Source organism: Muntiacus reevesi, chromosome 8 (genome assembly GCF_963930625.1).
Source record: "Muntiacus reevesi chromosome 8, mMunRee1.1, whole genome shotgun sequence".
NCBI lineage: Eukaryota > Metazoa > Chordata > Mammalia > Artiodactyla > Cervidae > Muntiacus > Muntiacus reevesi.
In genome coordinates this window covers 36,698,122-36,718,208 of record NC_089256.1, presented here as the reverse complement: position 1 = coordinate 36,718,208, position 20,087 = coordinate 36,698,122, and the positions used below count along the sequence as shown (strand labels likewise).

The following is a 20,087-nucleotide window of genomic DNA, read 5'->3' as shown; positions in this document are numbered from 1 at the left end:
TATTTTGATGTCCCCATCAAACAACTCTTTTCTTTGATAAAAGTCACTAATATTGAGATTATGAGTTACTGGAAAGAAATCCTCCATTTTTTTTCTTCTTTGGGCTAATTTTAACCATTTATTATTATCTTCCAATGGGAGCAGGCAGTCACAAGAGGAGATAAAAATCAAGGCAGGGCTGAGTGGCAGCTTCAGCAGGTTTACAAAAGAAGGAAAAAGAGATTAAAAGCAATGTGAAAAAGATGTTTGTCCTCATTGATTTCAGTCTTCTCTTCCTTTTCTAATTTTTAACAGCTATGAATTTCCACATTATAGTAATTTTTAGGTGTGGTATCCTCTAAACATCCATGCTTAAGCAATTAATAAATGGTCAATATTGAAATCAGATTGGTTATATTCTTTGTAGCCAAAGATGGAAAAGCTCTATACAGTCAGCAAAAAAAAAGACCTGGAGCTGACTATGGCTCAGAACATCAGCTTCTTATTGCAAAATTCAGGCTTAAATTGAAGAAAGTAAGGAAAACCACTACGTCATTCAGGTATGACCTAAATCAAATCCCTTATGATTATACAGTAGAGGTGATGAATAGATTCAAGGGATTAGGTCTGGTGGACAGTGCCTGAAGAACTATGGACAGAGGTTCGTAACATTGTACGGGAGTCAGTGACTGAAATCATTCCAAAGAAAAAAGAAATGCAAAAAAGGCAAAGTGGTTGTCTGAGGAGGCTTTACAAGTAGCTGAGAAAAGAAGAGAAATGAAAAGCAAGGGAGAAAGGGAAAGATATATCCAACTGAATGCAGAGTTCCAGAGAACAGCAGGGAGAGATAAGAAGACCTTCTTATGTGAACAATGCAAAGAAATAGAGGAAAACAATAGAATGGAAAAAACTAGAGATCTCTTCAAAAAGATTGGGGACATCAAGGGAATATTTCATGCAGTGAAGGGCACAATGAAGGACAGAAATGGTAAGGACCTAACAGAAGCAGAAGATATTAAAAAGAGGTGGCAAGAATACACACAAAAAAGAACTGCACAAAAAAGGTCTTAATGACCCAGATAACCACGATAGTGTGGTCGCTCACCTAGATCCAAACATCCTGAATGTGAAGATGTCAAGTGACCTTAGGAAGGATTACTATGAACAAAGATAGTGGAGGTGATGGAATTCCAGTTGAACTATTTCAAATCCTAAAAGATGATGCAGTTAAAGTGCTGGTCTCAATATGTCAGCAAATTTGGAAAACTCAAGCAGTGGCCACAGGATTGGAAAATGTCAGTTTTCATTCCAATCTCAAAGAAAGGCAATGCCAAAGAATGTTCAAACTACCATACAGTTGAGCTCATTTCTCATTTTAATAAGGTTATGCTCAAAATCCTTCAAGCTAGTCTTCAGTAGTATGTGACCTGAGAACTTCCAGATGTACAAGTTGGGTTTAGAATAGGCAGAGGAAACAAATATCAAATTGTCAATATTTGTTGGACCATAGAGAAAGCAAGGGAATTCCAGAAAAACATCTGCTTCATTGACTATGCTAAAGCCTTTGACTGTGTGGATGACAACAAACTGTGGAAAATTCTTAAAGAGATGGGAATATCAGACTACCTTATCTGCCTCCTGAGAAACCTGGATACTTTGGCCACCTGATGCAAAGAGCTGACTTGTTAGAAAAGAGCCTGAGGCTGTGAAAAATGAAGGCAGAAGGAGAAGAGGCCGATAGAGGGTGAGATGGTTGGCATCATTGATTCAATGGACGTGAATTTGAGCAAACTCCAGGATATAGTGAAGGAAGGGAAGACTGGCGTGCTGCAGTCCATAGTGTCGCAAAGAGTTGGAAATGACTGAGCAACTGAACAACAGCAACAAATCCTTTTGGCATCTGCAGATTTTGGCATCTGCATAATCTCTTATTTTGTCCCTCATGCTGATAATTTGTTTCTTCTCTCTGTCAATCTGGTTAGACGTTATTGATTGCATGTATATTGTGTGTGTGTGTGAGAGAGAGAGAGAGAGACAGAGAAAGAGAATAGGGCCTAAAAATTATTTGCCATCTACATTAGAGAGATCAAGCTAAAATGAAACAAATGGAGAACATTTTAAATCAGTCAGTCTTGAAATGGTGTTGGAGTTATTGTAGGCTTTCTGGAGGAGAAGGGTCTTGAATGATAGGTTGATAGATGGGGAAATAGAGAGAGGAATTGGGAGGAGCAGGTGTGCAGCATGATCAAAGGCAGGTGGTTCAGGGAGCGAAAGAACTGTAGCTTGATATAACAGAGATTGTTATATGATCTCAGGAAATAAGGCTACATTTCAGGAATCCTTAATCAGTAAACAAAAGAACTTGGAAACTGTAACTTTTGGGGGAAATAATATAATAAAATAATATTTTGGAAAAAATGTGGCAGCAGTATCTCACTGAGTGGGAGTGGCACTTGGCAAAGCTTTATTTTGAAGCAGGAGCAAGGGTTCTTACCCTTGAATTTCCATTTTAGGAAGGCCCATGGTATCACTGAGAGTCATTGGTGGCTAAGAAGGGAAGTTTCTTTGCAGAGGAAGATGTTAAATTCAATCTAGAGATGGCAAACACACAGGATGAAAATCTCTATTGGTACTTGGAAGTATAGCACATTCCAGGCTTCATGAATTATTCATGGTGGAGGATCCCACAGAAAGAGTACACATTGAGATAAAAATAACAGAATAAGCTCTACAGATTTTTGGATTTGGGTTCTAGGAATGATAATTATTTCTTCTTCTTTATAACAGAGAATAAGATCCGAGAAGAGGTGGGGAAGGAGACACTCTGTAGTATAGATGGAATGCTTCACTTTAAGAGGACAGAAGCTCTTCTGAAATTGCAGACTAAGATGAGAAGTTGTATGTAGAGATGCTAATAGGTTGAGGATAGAAATAAGGAAATGGGAACAAATCAGAGAATTCCGCAGGAGCTAAATTCCCTTCCAACAAAGTCATGAGTACTCCAGTTAATGGTGCTAGTTAATAAAATAACTCGGTTGTCATTTGGTTTTCTGCTGTATCTGAAAACTCAATCTGTACAGTGATTAAGATGCAGTAACCATGGATATACTTTTGCCTCTTCCCCTTGTTGTCATCAACACAGATTTGAAATTCCTAAATAGGATTAGGGAGCAGATCTGTGACTACAAAATGACTTGGGTCTGTGTGATGCTAATTGCTCCTAAGAATCAAACCATTACATTTTTAATAGTTATAAACTTTAAAAGTTGAGTTTTAAGCAGAGAAAGTTTATTAGTGAGGATTCTTGGAAGCAGCAGCTGGAAAATAGGGCAAGTCAGCAGAGGGAGAAGTCCAGCAATCCCAACCATGACACCCTCATCTGACTGCATGTGGATTTCTAGAGTTAGAGTGGCTCCAGAGAGGCTCTGCATTGAATCAGAATGTCTTATGGGCCTTATACCTCCAAATTAGTCAACAGATATGGACTGCTCTGGGAAAAGTCTGACTTTGCATGGGATAACTGAGATGATCTCTGAAGGTGTGAGAACTGAAGGCTGTCTGCTGACAGTGCTCCTAACAGCAGGACCAAAAAGTCATTCCTAAAATAGGATTCTGGGTACATGTACTATCTCCACCATAGCTGCTGTTTCAAATATTCTTCATTCCTTCCTGAATTTCTGAATTTCTGTCTGGTGCTATTTCCCTTCAACCTAAATAACTTCTATTATCCTCACTAGTAGTGTAGTCCTGCTGGCGAGGAGTTTTCTTAGTTTCCTTTTATCTGAATATGCTTCATTCTTGCGTATTTGCTCTTGCATATTTTTGCTGGATATAGAATTCTGGTTGACTTTTTTCTTTCACCATTTAAAAAATGTTGTTTCCCCATTTCTGATGAAAAGTTGGCAGACGCTCAGAACATTAATGTGTCATGTTTTTTTCTGGCCGCTTTCAAGATTTTTTTCATTGTCAGTTCTCACCACTTTTAATATGTCTATGTATGGTTATTTTTATATTTATACTACTTGAGGATTACTGAAATTGTTGAATCTGTAAATTTATGCTTCTTGGTAAATTTAGGGAAATTTTTAATCACTACTTTCTCCAAATATTTATCTATCAGCTTTCTATGTTAGAAGTTCTGCTACTTCATTGAAGGCCCTTGTGGCTATTATAGGTTTTTTGTTTTTGTTTTTTCTTTCAGTTATTTTTTTTTTTCTCTCTGCTCTTCAGATTGCTCTTCTATTGATATATTTTTAAGTTTGATAACAATTTCTTCTCTCATTTCTATTCTTCTGTTAAGGCCATCTTGTATTTTTCTATTTTATAGTTTCCATTTATATTGTAACTTGTTTCTTTTCTTTCGGTTGAGGTTTTTCTGTTTCTTCATTCATTGTGAGCCTATTTTCTTTTATATCACTGAGAATAGTTTAATCTCTACTTTATGGTACTTGTCTGATAATTACAATATCTGGGTCAATTTGAGGTTTATCTCCTTTTAATGTTTTTTTTTTTTCCTCCTAAAAATGGGTCACAATTTCCTGGTTCTCTGTATAGTGAGTAAATTTATTTATATTGTGAATATTACATCTTAGAGACTATATTCTATTACTTTGTTGATTTTTTTTCCCCAAAAACATTTAACTTGGTGAAACTCAAACTAAAAACTCTCTTTTGGACAATATTTTAAATCTCAGTGCTTTTACCTTTAGTTGGTTGGCTTAAGTATGCCCTGCCATGTGGGGCTTGGGATTAGCCAGAGATGTGCATGCAGTTTATATAAGGAGTTTGAACTCTTACTTTCTGCCTCTCAATTTCAAGAGACCAAGGTTGCCCTGAAATCTATCTTTTTGTTCTTCAGAAAACCATGAAATTTTTTTTCCTCTTAGAGTTTTAGCTGTCCAGTGTCCTGCCAGCTGCAGCATTTCCTAGGACTAGAAGTGGTAAATATGGGAACATTTCCTTCTCTCAAGGATTGATACCCCTCAAAAATCTTGCTTTTTCTACTTTCCAGTGGCTTCAGATAGCTTTTATATTTTGTCCAGAATTTCCAGTTGTTATTGTGTTGAAGCTTACAGGGCCATAAACCAAGTGGAACTTTCTTAGTCTGTCTTTTTAATATCATTGTGATTCTTTAAATATCATTGTGTTTTTATGAACTGATGTTGATTTGGTTGTCTTAGATGTTGAAATTGATTGTTCAGTTCAGTTCAGTTCAGTCGCTCAGTTGTGTCTGACTCTTTGTGACCCCATGGACTGCAGCATGCCAGGCTTCCCTGTCTATCACCAACTCTCAGAGTTTAATCAAACTCATGTCCATCAAGTCAGTGATGCCATCCAACCATCTCATCCTCTATTGTCCCCTTCTCCTCCTGCCTTTGATCTTTCCCAGCATCAGGGTCTTTTCTAATGAGTTAGCTCTTCCTATCAGGTGGCCAAAATGTTGGAGCTTCAGCATTAGTCCTTCCAGTGAATATTCAGGATTGATTTCCTTTATGACTGACTGGTTTGATCTGTGCTATCCAAGGGAATCTCAAAAATCTTCTCCAACACCACAGTTCAAAAGCATCAATTGTTTGGTGCTAAGCCTTCTTTATGGTCCAACTCTCACATCCATACATGACTACTGAAGAAACCATAGCTTTGACCATACACACCTTTGTTGGCAAAGTGATGTCTCTGCTTTTTACTATGCTGTCTAGATTTGTTATAGCTTTTCTTCCAAAGAGCAAACATCTTTTAATTTCATGGCTGCAGAAGAGGAAAATGGTCAATAGCATCAAAATATGCCAAGCAGTCCAGGAGCTTAAGCACTGAAGAAAGGCCTAAAGGTTGACTGTAAAGGGCCTGGTGACATTCAAAATTGTGGCCTGAATGGAAGGACGTAGGAGCCACAAGATTGCTAACCTTGAGAAGGGTGTGGGTGGATAGGAAATGGAGGCTGTGGGTTCAGACCACTATTTCTAGAAGTTTGGCAGCAAAGAAAGGAGATAGGATCACAGCTAGAAGGAGAAAGCAGAATCTGATTTTTTTTTTTTTTTCTGTCAACAGAGGGGAGCCTAAGTGCGTTTAAAGGGTGTTCTCACATAAAGTTTTAAGTTGCTTAGTGATTTCCTTTCTTTGTCCTTGCCATTTTGTTACTTTACCATGGAATACTATGCCATCTTTCCCTATGGTTTATGAATCTGCCTGCAATTCAGGGAATACAGTTTCAATCCCTGGGTTGGGAAGATCTCCTGGAGGAGGAAATGGCAACCCACTCCAGTATTCTTGTCTGGAAAATCCCATGGACAGAGAAGCTTGATAGGCTACAGTCCATGGGGTCAAAAAGAGTGGAACACGACTGAGCACACATGAGCTATTACATAATTTGAGACTATCTGGTCTTATGATTTATTTTTGTGATATTGACACTTTTGGAAAAAAAAGTTCACATTTGTAGATTCAAAATAATTAAATCTAGTTGTTTTCATTCTCCAAACAAAAATCATTATATCTGCCCTTTACTGACTGTTTCTTAGATGTTACTCAGAGGTTGTTCTGAGCCAATAATATGAAGTTAGTTTCCAGACAGAGTCACCCACAGGGCCTAAAATATTAAAGATGCAGTGATGCTATTTCAAGCCTACGTAAACACAACTTTCAGGGCATCTGGACTTTAACAAATCTTTGCAGGTGATTCTGATGGGAGCCATGATTAAGAACACCATGTCAGGTCTTTCTTCATCACTTAAACTATCCCCGTTGTCCCAGCTCTACAGGCTGCTCACCTTCAGATTTACCTGTCACCCAATGTGGAATTTAACTTCCCCAAATATTAAGGTTTCTGACAGCCAACACCTTGCCTTATTTATTCTAGTCAAAGCTATGGTTTTTCCAGTGGTCATGTATGGATGTGAGAGTTGGACTGTGAAGAAAGCTGAGTGCCAAAGAATTGATGCTTTTGAACTGTGGTGTTGGAGAAGACTCTTGAGAGTCCCTTGGACTGTAAGGAGATCAAACCAGTCCATTCTCAAGGAAATCAACTGTAAATATTCATTGGAAGGACTGATGCTGAAGCTGAAGCTCCAATACTTTGGCCATATGATGTGAAGAGCTGACTCATTGGAAAAGACCCTGATGCTGGGAGGGATTGAGGGCAGGAGGAGAAGGGGACGACAGAGGATGAGATGGCTGGATGGCATCACTGACTCGATGGACATGAGTTTGAGTAAACTCCAGGAGTTGGTGATGGACAGGGAGGCCTGGCATACTGAGATTCATGGGGTTGCAAAGAGTCAGACACAACTGAGCAACTGAACTGAACTGAACTGATCTGATTCCTAAAGTTCTGCACAGCTACTTGACACAGAGTAGGTATACTCAGAAAGTGTTTGTCAACCTGCGTGTTTGTGTCTGCTTAGTTTCTCAGTCGGGTCCAACTCTTTGTTATGCCATGGACTATAGCCCACCAGGCTCCTCTGTCCATGGGATTTCCCAGGCAAGAATACTGGAGTGGGTTGCCATTTCCTCCTCCAGGGGATCTTCCTGACCCAGGGATCACCTGCATCTCTTGTGTCTCCTGCATTGGCAGGTAGATTCTTTGCCACTGTACCACTCAGGAGGCCCAGGTATACTCAGAAAGTGTTTTTCAACCTAAACTTCCTCAAAATGTCTCTGGTATCTGTAACCACTCTTGCCCTTTATGCTTCTCTCTGAGTAACCAAGTGTCAATCTCTTCAAAAGCAAACCTTCATTTTGCATTTGTCTCATCCCCTCCCACAACCTCTAGGATCCTGCATGCCAGTTAGCCTCCTTCATTGTTGTAACTGCTAGCGCTCCCTCTGTCTACAAATAGGCGGTACGACTCAAATACCCACTCAGGCCTTCTAGTTTCAGACATTGCCCCATCTCTCTCTTTCAGATTTGACATGAAAGGATAAAGTTACTGTCTCATTCTCTGATATTTTCAGGGTCAAAATTCTTGAAAGAGCAAGTCTACAGTTGTTGACAATTGCTTCTGCTTGGGCCCTTGTAATTGTTCTGCTAGTCCCTCTGTACTAACACTACTCTCTTACAGCTCTTAATGATCTCTGTGGATTTTGTTAGCAGATCATAATGCCTCTTACTCCTTACTTTAAAATTTTTCATACATGATTTGACCTTGATTATTTGTGTCTTGAAAACTTCTCTTTCCCTGGCTTCAAAACCCCACATTTACTTTCTACTTTTCTTCATTGTTTCTGCTAACTTTACTTCCTTCATTAGATCCCTAATTTTAAATGTTTCAAGACTCTCATTTTGACCTTGTCTTTAATTTCCACATCAAAGACAGTGATGTGGCAGTCCATGGGCTGGATCTGGCTTAGGGACACTTTTGATTGGCTCATGTAATATTTTTAAAATTTTGAATTAGCTGCCAATATTTTTAAATTGGGAAATTTTACCCAACCCCCCTGAGATGGTGTTTAGGGTTGCTTTGAGGATTGAGTTAAATGATATATATATATAAAGCACTTAATACTATGTCTGAATTTGACAAACATTCAAAAAATTATATCATAATTATCATTTTACAGTTTCTAAAGCTCTTTCATAGATATTATTTCATAACTTATTTATTGGCCCCTACATACCAACTTTTTGTTTTTTTCTATTTTTTTCTTAGAATTAAAAAATATACCAGCATTAATATCCTAAAATATAAGGCACATTTTGGAGATATTGTGTGTTTGGTTCCAGACCACCACAATAAAGTGAATATCACAATAAACTGAGACACACAAATTTTTGGTTTCCCAGTGCATGTAAAAGTTTTGTCTAAAGAAAAAAGTTATGTCTACACTATACTGTGACTTCCCTGCTGGCGCTTCAGTAAAGAATCTACTGGCAATGCAGGAGACATAAGCATTGTGGGTTTGGTCCCTGGGTCAGAAAGATCTCCTAAAGAAGGGAATGGCACCCTACTCCAACATTTTTGCCTGGGAAATCCCATGAACAGAGGAGCCCAACAACACTATACTGTAGTGTATAAGTGTATAATAGCATTATGTATAAAAAAACAATGTACACACCTTAATTAAAATATTTTATTACTAAAAAATGTTAACCATCATCTCACAACACAAGGTTGCCATAAACCTGCAATTTGTAAAAAACATAGTAAAGTGAAGGGCAGTAAAATGTGGTATGCCTATATCTTGGTATATCTGATATGTGTATATATTCACTCTCTGTTCACCAAACACACTGACCTTTGTGATCACTGATACACATTTGTACAACAACTACCATGAGCTAGGGAACAAATTTGTTTTCATTACCTAGTTTTGGACTATGTGATGGTAATTGCCTGAAAAAAAGTTAGCCCGACAATATGACTTTTATTAATACTGTGTCCTACTAAAATGATGTGGACTTTGTGACTATTGTCACATACACAAAAATTAGTCCCAGCAATATGGTTTTTATTAGCACTGTTTCCTGTCCATATTTTTTCCCAAGAGGCTAGTTAGTTCTCCTAGTATCATTTACCAATGATATAATCATTCTTCCCCTTATGAATTTGAATGCCTATTCCTATCAGATATTAAATTCCCACAAATGTAGATAGAGCAACTGAGTTTCAGAGAGTAATCTGCACAATATTACAGAGGTTATACATTGAAATTTATTTATTTTAACGTTAGCCAAAAGGTTAGTTGATTTTGTTACTCTAATTGTGGTGTTTTTTTCTATTTTTGTCTCTGCTAAAGCTTTGGGTTTCTACTCAGTGTGTTGTTTACTGAACAGTTGATTAGGTGTTGTCTGCTACTAAATTAATGCATTTTAAGATGTAAATAATGTTCATAAATTAAAGTATAAGAACACAAAATAGATTTATTGTGTTACCAGGATCAGTTTTTGACATAGTTATTATCTTTCCAATTGTTATTCTATCTTCCCAACCCAGAGATGGAACCCAGGTCTCCCACATTGCAGGCAGATTCTTTACCAGCTGAGCCACAAGGGAAGCCCAAATCTCTTATTTTACATTTCAGTTTCTTTCCTTTTTGGAAGCAAGCATCATGATAATTGAAATTTTAAGCTATGAGACACATAAAGGAGATAGTTTTCATTTTAAAAGACATTTCATTTTATATTCCCCAAATGGCAAGCATTTGTTTTTCTTTTCTGTTCTCCTTCCATAGGAATATACACTTGTCTCAGGAAAAAGATCCTGAAATCATTATGGAAGATTAGATTAATAGCAAAAGCTGATTTTTTTTTTTCTTTTTTAGCTCCAGTCTTTTTTCAGATTCTATTCCCTCCAGGTACACATTCTCTGCATATAAAAGTACTTCTATTTGGACTGTTCTGTTTCTCATTCTCTTTCTTAATATCAGCTTCTTGTTCATTGGGTCTTGTATCAATTACCTCTTGCTGCATAATAAACTACCCACAGACAAATATTTATTCTCTCACAGTGACCCAAGAGTGAGTGAGAGAGAAATCATGAGGGTAGAAGCCATAGTCTTTCTATAACTTAATCTTGGCTGTGACATTCTATTCATTTCTGCTGTATCGTGTTTGTTAGAAGTGTTACTAAATCCAGCCCACACACAAGAGGAGGGGATTTTATAAAGACACAATTACCAGGAAAGTAGGGACCATCTTAGAGGCTGCCTATCACTTCAGTACTAGAATAAGTTGCTCAAGGTTCATTTTATATACTTTTCACTTGTTGCTATTACAGTTTCATATAATTGTTTTATTATTTGTTTACTGTGTATTATTCCTATTAGACTGAAAGCTCCATGATACAGGTATTTATTAAGACCTAGTTATGGTAACTGAATAAATAAATATTATTAATGCAGCTTCCAGCTTACCTCCACCAGTTCGAAAGTTCTAATATATGTGATAGGTGGTCACTCAGATACCATCTCAGTGAAAACTACTAGTGAAAGACTGATTATCATCTTAGGAGGCAGAAAAAAAAAAGCTCATTTCCTTTACTTCCAATATTTCTCATAAAATTACTGCATTACTTTTCAGGTAGCTTTAGTAGAGAAAAAAGTCACTTGAGTCTGTTAATCCAACTGTTGTTTTTGTTTAGTCTCTAAGTCATGTCTGACTCTTTTCTGACTCCATGTAGCCTTCCAGGGTCTATGGAATTCTCCAGGCAAGAATACTGGAGTGGGTTGCCATTTCCTACTCCAAGAGACCTTCCCAACCCAGAAATGAAACCCACATCTCTTGTGTCTCCTGCACTGCAGGCAGACTCTTAACCGTTGACCCACTTGGGAAGCCCATTCCGACCATTACTGTTTGCTATTTAGCAAGTAACAAAATCCGGGGGAAAAACTGGCTATGCTTTCAATGATTCCTACAGGGTGGTGTACTTTTTAATTATATATCAGAAATAAAATTGTACATTATTGTAAAACTTCCCCCAAAGTTTATGGATTTTCTGGCTGACTATCATGGATTTCCACTAGTTTCCAATGTGAAAATTATTGCATCAAAGGAAGAAATATAATTAGACTATTTGGCTGACAATTCATCTCATTTTCAGAACCTCTAAAAAAGGGAGACAATTCAAGGTCTCTTCTTGTTTGAATCCATTCATAACTCTAAAAACTGTTGGGAAATAATACTTGTGTGTCTAACCTACATCCACAATATGCAGTTTTATAAAACACAGTACAAACATACTAACTAAAATGTTAAGGTTGATATTTTAAGCTTTCTGAAGCCAGAGAGTTATGATAAAGCTTTCTGTACTGTATTGACTTTACCATACTGGTGATTAGAAAAAGTTATGTGCTCAGTATAGCTAAATAAGGTTGTTCTGGCAGTGTGATTTTAATTTCCGGGTCTGTGTGATTAAGATCTCAGTCTCAGAGTTGCATTTATTTAAAATGAAGCTTGAATCTTTAGGAGAAATGTAGTTTCCTTTTTACTGACTTTAAAACCTCAGTTTGTAATGCTCTTCAGACATCTTTCACTAGTTATTCCTTACTTATTAAGAATGACAGTCTGCATTTTGCAGAGGGGAGAACTAGAGTCTATAAATTTAATTATTTTAAGTAATTTGGGAAAGAAGCAGAGTGAAATAAAACTCATATCTCTCATATTTTCCCACCATTACTTTATTCAAAATGATCCAGTTCTGTATTTGCTATGATAATTTGCAGAGTTTTGAAATCAGAAGCTTGAAACACCGACTGGAAAATGCAATAATTCTATTGTTTGGTCCTCCTTGTGTAAAATATCAGAATATTTGCACAGATTTAAGTGCATTGAAATATATTGAATATATTTTAATGTATTCTATGTTCCTTTTAAAAAAAGTATTGATAGCAAGTTCATTAAATGTTAAATATCAACAAAGATGTCAAGTAAAGATGTAAATATCACAATAAACCATAAAAATGACTTTTAATTAGGTCAGTACTAGCATAGAAGTCCCAAGTTCCGGAGAGAAATATCAAAAGAAATGTAAAAGTAAAGTTCTTCTACATTATTCTCCTGTATAGCTATATGGTCATTTTATTAGAGCATAGCCAAGTATTTTAGACTACAGTTTTGCTTCAATTTTAGGATTCTTTCAGCTTAAATTCATTTGTTCAGGCTCCTTACTTCTTGTTTGTATGCTCCCAAAACCTTGCAAATGAATGAAAGAGCAGAAAATCTTTTTGTTTCCCATCAGCATATATTAGAAATAATAATCTAAGCCACTATATCAACTAATTATAGCATAATATATGTTCTACTTTGGTTAATAAACAGTTACTGAATCTGGGATTTTACTGGGAATTGTGAAATATCAGAAATGCCTATTTCTAACTATTTTAGTCAGTACAGCCCAGCAAAGCACAGGATTTTACATAGCTAAAAACTGTTAAATCACACAAGAAAACCATGTGCTATTTCTGAGAGTCTTTTTCACTCACTGGAGGAAGTCTTTGGAGTGTGGGTTTGCACAGTCATGCCTATACAGTGTCTACTGTGTGGGTGGTATATACTTGCTCAGGCAAATGACAATGATGATTTGGGAAAGGAAACTCAAAGCGAGTGCTCAAAGTGACTAAGAGGTTTCATTAATAGTCAAATCACAAAACAATCTCACTTCTACTGATGATTTTGACTTAGATGGAAAAGGTTTTTTTTTTTAAACATTATTTCCAGTGCCAAGGGGTTTTCATTTGTATTTCCTTTTATGTTTGTTTGTGTGGATGCATGTTCTAATATTACGTGTGTTAAAACCTGATGTTTCTGACATTGTTTTTAATTAAACTGAGGGATAATTTATATACAATTAACTGGGTATATTTAAAAGTTACAATTTGATGAGGTTTTGAAGTCAGATATTTCTGTAATTACCATCACAAACAAGATACAAAACATTTCCATCCCAAAATATTCCTCCATGTATACTAGTAGTCCTTCCTTGTCTTTATTCCTATCTGTGGGCAACCAATGATTTGCCATTTGTCCCCATAGATTAGTTAGCATTTTATATTAGTATACTCTTTTGTGTGATATCTAGTATGTACTCTTTTGTATCTACCTTATTTCACTCAAAAGAATTTTTGAGATTCATCATTGTTGTGTGTGTTCCTTTTCACTGCTGAATAATATTCCATTATACAGATAACTTAGCTATCTGTCGACTGGCATTTGGGTTGTTTCTAGCTTTTGGATACTGTGAATAAAGCTTCTATGAACATTCATGCACAAGTCTTTGTGTAGACATGTTTTCATTTCTCTTGGGTAAATACTTAGGATTGGAATGGTAAGGTTATATGTGGCATGTATTTGACTTTTGGAAAAAATACCATAAACTTTCTAGTGCAGTTATACTTTTTTATATTCCCCCTAATAATGTGTGAAAGTTTCAGTTGTTTCACATTTTCGCCAATATATATTATCAGTCTTTTTAACTTTAGCCATAGTTATAGGTGCATAATCATTGTCTCATTGTGATTTAAATCTGTATTTCCTCTATGAGTACTAATGTTGAACATCTCTTTTGTGTATTTATTGGTAATCTGAATTTCTTTTTTTGGTCAAGTGTCTGTTTAAGTCATTTGCCTGTTGTTGTTTTTTTTTAATTCATTAAAAAAGTTATTGAATTGTAAACGTTTTTCACATCCTGTTGTTTTTTCAGCTGTGCTGTGGCTTATAGGATATTAGTTCTCTGACTGGGAATTGAATCTGAACTTCTCTAGTCAAAGTACTGAGTTCTAACCATTGGACCACCAGAGAACGCCTGAAGAACCAGCTTTTGATTTTGTTAATTATTACTTGTTTATTTATTTATTTATTATTGTTTTCTGTTTTGTTGATTTCTGCTCTTCCTTTTATTGTTTTCATTTTTCTCTTTTGTTTTTAACTTCTTCGGGTGGATTTTAGGTAATTCCTATTTTGTTATTAGTCTTTAAAGCTATTATTATTTCTGTAAGCATTGCTTTAGGCTAGCTGCATATCACAAAATTTGATACTATGTACACTTTTATCTGTCCTGCTTCTTTTATGTAACATTATGTCCTAGAGATCACTCTGGTAATAGTTTATAAAGATATCCCTCATTCTTTTTAAGGGTTTCATGGTACTTCATTTTGTGGTTGTTCTATAATTTAGACAGCTATTTTCCTATGATTTGGATTATTTCTAAAAGTCTTGCTAATACAATGTAGTAATGACCTGCCTTCTGTTATATATATTAATGTATTTCATACTGTTGCCTATATAGCTTTGGGATAGATTCTGGGAAGTGATATGGCTGGGTCAAGAGGAAAATGCATATGTAACTGCTACTTATTGTCAAATTTTCCATTACTGAAATGGTAACATTTTACATTCCCACCAGCAATATATGTCATGCCTATCGCTCTACAGTTTTGCAAACAGAGTATATTGTTAAACTTTTCGGTTTTGACGATCTTATAGGCAAGATATAGCATTTCTGCATTGTTTTAATTTGCATTTCTTTTACCATAAATGATGTTGACCTTCTTTCTAAATGACTAGGAGACATGTATACTTCTTTTTCTGTAAATTGTCCACAACTATAGGGTTGTGTTGACCTTAATTTTTAACCCAACTTGAGCCAGCTGCCTGCCAGGATGCTGTGCAAACCACTCTTTTAAGCTCTGAGGATGAAGAATGAGCAACCTAGATGAAAATCCCTGCCCCGCCTGGAGCTTACAGTCTAGTGAGGGAGTGGTGGTTTTGGCCCATGAATTTTGGCAAATGTCTCAAATCCTCCTCCTTAGGTTAACTATTCCTATTCAGATCCAGAATTCATAATGCTTGTGTTCATGTGCCTTTATAGTAATCCTGATTCTATGGACTTACCTGTTGATGTGATCTTTCAGACCTTTGTCTCTCTGTGTTTCTACAGAAACATGGCTGGGACTTGCTTCTCCAACTCTCTCATTTTGGGTTAATTTTGGGCTTCCCAGGTGGGACTAGTGGTAAAGAACCCTCCTGCCAATACAGGAGACATAAAAGATGCAGGTTCGATCACTCAGTTGGGAAGACCCCCTGGAGGTAGGTATGGCAATCCACTCCAGTATTCTTGCCTGGAGAATCCCCATGGACAGAAGAGCCTGCCAGGCTACAGTCCATAGCACTGCAAAGATTCGGATATGACTGAAGCGACTTAGCACACATGTATGGGTAGTGTATTTCTTAGGAACCAACCCTTGGCTTCTACTCATTGTGGTAAGAACTACTTGCATAAGAATAATTTGGCAATTGGAGCAGCTTAAAAGCTAGGGTGAATGTGAAAGCCTCTCAGTTGTGTCCAACTCTTTGTGACCCCATGGACTATTGCCCACCAGGCTCCTCTGTCCATGAAATTCTCCAGGCAAGAGGACAGTGGATAGCTGTCCCCTTCTCCCAGGCATCTTCCCAATCCAGGGATTGAACCCAAGTCTCCAGTATTGCAGGCAGATTCTTTACCATCCGAGCCACCAGGGAAGCCGAAACTGAGTTACTTTGACCAATCTGCTTCATCACTGTAAGTCTAAATTTCTTTATCTGTAAAATGAGGATGATACCACTTTTCAACATGCAGAGACTCAAATGAATAACATGCAAATTACCAAAAATCTGTTCCTAATGTAAGTGTTCAAAAATTATTTTAATTTTATTAAAGTGAATAGTAACTAAAAGGGAGGGAGTGGTGTATTCAAAAGTTCTCCAAAAAACACAGTACATTGAATTTTACCCTAGAATGTTTCTCTTTGTTGGTCAGATACTGTAGATGCACTGGAAGTGTATCATTTCCTTGTGAATACTTTGAGTTTTATGCCTTCCACAATTAGAGCCTGCCAGTATCCAGCTTCAATTCTAATCATACATCCAGTTTTTCTCCTATAATGACAATACCCAACCATGTGTAGTTCTTTGAAACCCCCAAATGGCTTCATGCCTTCTTTTAAATGCCATTCTTTGTGTGCAATATTCTTTTTCCTTTCAGTTTCCTAGAAAAACCCATCTTCTAAGATCCACCTCAAATATCAACTATTGTAGGAAGTCCTCCCTAATCTTTTACTCTCTTAGAGTAAAAACTCTAAGAGTTTTGCTCTCTTAGAGTTAAAAACCTCTTTTTTTAAACTTCTTGACATTATGTATACATCTATCATCACACTGAAACTTTATTTTATAATTGTTTGTACAGTTAATTTCTTGCCTGGACCTCAGGCTTATGGAGAGAAAAAGGTATTGCTCATTATGATGTTTCTATGCCTAGTGAGTACTTTGCCAGGAGTTGCTACTCAAAAAATGCTTACTAACAATTTTCACTTGGAGCTTGTCTTGTAAAATTTGAACTTAATAGACAATTGTCTATGTGATGTGACTTCAACAGTATTTAGGAAACTCCTTTGTTGCTCTATATCAGCATCCAATCAACATATCAGTACTAAAATTCTCCTTTCTCACTGGTGCCTGAAATGTCTGTTCAGTTCCGTTCAGTCGTTCAGTCGTGTCTGACTCTTTGCGACCCCGTGAATCGCAGCACACCAGGCCTCCCTGTCCATCACCAACTCCTGGAGTCTACCCAAGCCCATGTCCATTGAGTCGGTGATGCCATCCAGCCATCTCATCCTTTGTCATCCCCTCTCCTCCTGCCCCCAATCCTTCCCAGTATTAGGGTCTTTTCCAATGAATCAACTCTTCTCATGAGGTGGCCAAAGTATTGGAATTTCAACTTCAACATCAGTCCTTCTAATGAACACCCAGGACTTATCTCCTTAGGATGGACTGGTTGGATCTCCTTGCAGTCCGAGGGGCTCTCAGGAGTCTTCTCCAACACCACAGTTCAAAAGCATCAATTCTTCAGTGCTCAGCTTTCTTTATAGTCCAACTCTCACATCCATACATGACCACTGGAAAAACCATAGCCTTGACTAGATGGACCTTTGTTGGCAAAGTAATGTCTCTGCTTTATAACATGCTGTCTAGGTTGGTCATAACTTTCCTTCCAAGGAGTAAGCGTCTTTTAATTTCATGGCTGCACTCACCATCTGATTTTGGAGCCCAAAAAATCTCCAGTGATTTTGGAGCCCCCAAAAATAAAATCTGACATTGTTTCCACTGTTTCCCCATCTATTTCCCATGAAGTGATGGGACCAGATGCCATGATCTTAGTTTCCTGAATGTTGAGCTTTAAGCCAACTTTTTTACTCTGCTCCTTCACTTTCATCAAAAGGCTTTTTAGTTCCTCTTCACTTTCTTGCCATAAGGGTGGTGTCGTCTGCATATCTGAGGTTAATTGATATTTCTGGCAATCTTGATTTCAGCTTGTGCTTCTTCCAGCCCAGCGTTTCTCATGATGTACTCTGCATATAAGTTAAATAAGCAGGGTGACAACATACAGCCTTGACGTACTCCTTTTCCTATTTGGAACCAGTCTGTTGTTCCTTCTCCAGTTCTAACTGTTGCTTCCTGACCTGCATACAGGTTTCCCAAGAGGCAGGTCAGGTGGTCTGATATTCCCATCTCTTTCAGAATTTTCCACAGTTTATTGTGATCCACACAGTCAAAGGCTTTGGCATAGTCAATAAAGCAGAAAAAGACGTTTTTCTGGAACTCTCTTACTTTTTTGATGATCCAGCAGATGTTGGCAATTTGATCTCTGGTTCCACTGCCTTTTCTAAAATCAGCTTGAACATCTGGAAGTTCACAGTTCATGTATTGCTGAAGCCTGGCTTGGAGAATTTTGAGCATCACTTTACTAGCGTGTGAGCTGAGTGCAATTGTGCTCTCATTCTGTGTTACAGACAGAAGTGTCTGTAACAGATAGTAAACCACTTTTTCACAACTGGAGATAGATTAAATGCATTTATGCTAGAAGAGAAATGCTTTGACTTGAATATAAGACAGGAGGGTGGTGAGTGGCACTGTGGGCCTAAAATAGGGGTATGCCATATAGGTAGGAAGATCAAATCAAAAGTTCAAGATCAAATACCAGGATAAATTTTTCTGAGATGTTTGCCTTCCTGTCATAATTCATGTTTTTATTGGCAACTGCAACCCCCAAATGGCCCAAGGAATGTGAAAAAAAGTAATTTTCACCAGGAGTAAGAAATGCTTATGTGTATTTCTCTCTTCACCCCATGTGTCTTTTCAGAATGCTTAAGTGCAGGAATGAAAGGTCCTATAACATCAAACAACTCAATGCAGCAGATGGACAATGGCAATCACAGTTCAGGTAATGCTCATCTTTTTTTTTCCACAGTGGAATATTATTCAGTCTTTTATTTATTTTTTTTTCATTTATTTTTATTAGTTGGAGGCTAATTACTTTACAATATTGTAGTGGTTTTTGCCATACATTGACATGAATCAGCCATGGATCTACATGTGCTCCCCATCCCGGTCCCCCTTCCCGCCTCCCTCCCCATTCCATCCCTCTGGGTCTTCCCAGTGCACCAGCCCTGAGCACTTGTAGAAAAGTGCTTGAGGCTTGTACAATTTTTATGCTTTGAGATCTTGAACTGTCTTAAGTACATTTATAGATTGAGATTGAATTGTCTAAAATTGTCTAAATGAAATACTGCTTATGTTTTAAAATGTTGGTAAATTTTTCATTCTGAAATTATCTTCTGTGCTTGTTTAGTACCTATTTCAAGACTGTGATCATGAAGTAAACCAACAGCACAATCCCAATTTTCTTCATTCAATTTTTAAATCATAGGTTTACTAATTTTACTCTAGAAAACTTGAAAAAATTGGCCTTAGCAGGTGTTACTAATTTACTTTCTGTATGCCTTTGCCCAGCTCTACTGTCTCCCTAATTTTTATTCCTCATCATTTAACTCTTTCTTTATATTTTAAAATACTATTTTTGTTACATATTTTACATTGAGCACTTCATGGAAAAATAATTCTAGTGATTTCAAAATGTATTCCTGGACTCAATAAATATCTTTTCTAATTATATTTAATTATTTACTATCTAGAAAAATTAGATTTCAGGTCGACTGCAGACTCAAATAAGTAAAATGACTATGTAAACTATTAATTTGAGGGGTGCAAATAGTGCTTGAGTTTAGGGGATTAAATAGTGACTCCACATAAAGATATGTCCACCAGGAAACTACAAATTGGGTATATTTAGACAAAGCTTCTTTGAAAATGTAATTAAGTTAAAGCTTTCAGATGAGATCATCCTGGATTAGCATGGACCCTAATCCAATGACAAATGTGCTTAGAAAAGAAAAGGAGAAGACCCAAGGGAAAATACAATGTGAAGATGGTAAAACATCTACAAGCTAAGGAACACCAAGGATTTCTGGCAGCCACCCAAACCTGGAAGAAACAAAAAAGGATTCTTTACTAGAGGCTTTGGAAAGAATATGGTCCTGCTAACACTTTGATATCAGACTTATGGCTTCCAGAAATGTGTGAGAATAAATATCTGTTTTAAGGCATTGAGTTTGAGGATGCATATTAAGACAGCTCTAGGAAACTAATATAAAGAGTAACTAAGTTACTTTTCTACTGTAAACATATCTTTAAAAACACAGTCCACATATGATTCAGTCTATATATAGATCTTCCTTGATTTATGATGGCATAATGGCTCAATAAACTCATCCTAAATTGAAAATATCTTAAATCAAAATACACCT

The 20,087-nt window shown here is 36.9% G+C and overlaps 1 protein-coding gene across 3 annotated transcripts in view; it reads left to right on the top strand.

Moving 5' to 3' along the window:
* CD200R1 (CD200 receptor 1) overlaps window positions 1-20,087 on the top strand; it is a 42,157-nt gene that overhangs the window by 2,274 nt on the left and 19,796 nt on the right. For all 3 annotated transcript variants that reach the window (XM_065942732.1, XM_065942731.1, XM_065942730.1), the window contains exon 2: window positions 18,584-18,664. In XM_065942732.1, the coding sequence (XP_065798804.1) occupies window positions 18,584-18,664 (81 nt within the window). The remainder of the gene's footprint in view (window positions 1-18,583; window positions 18,665-20,087) is intronic.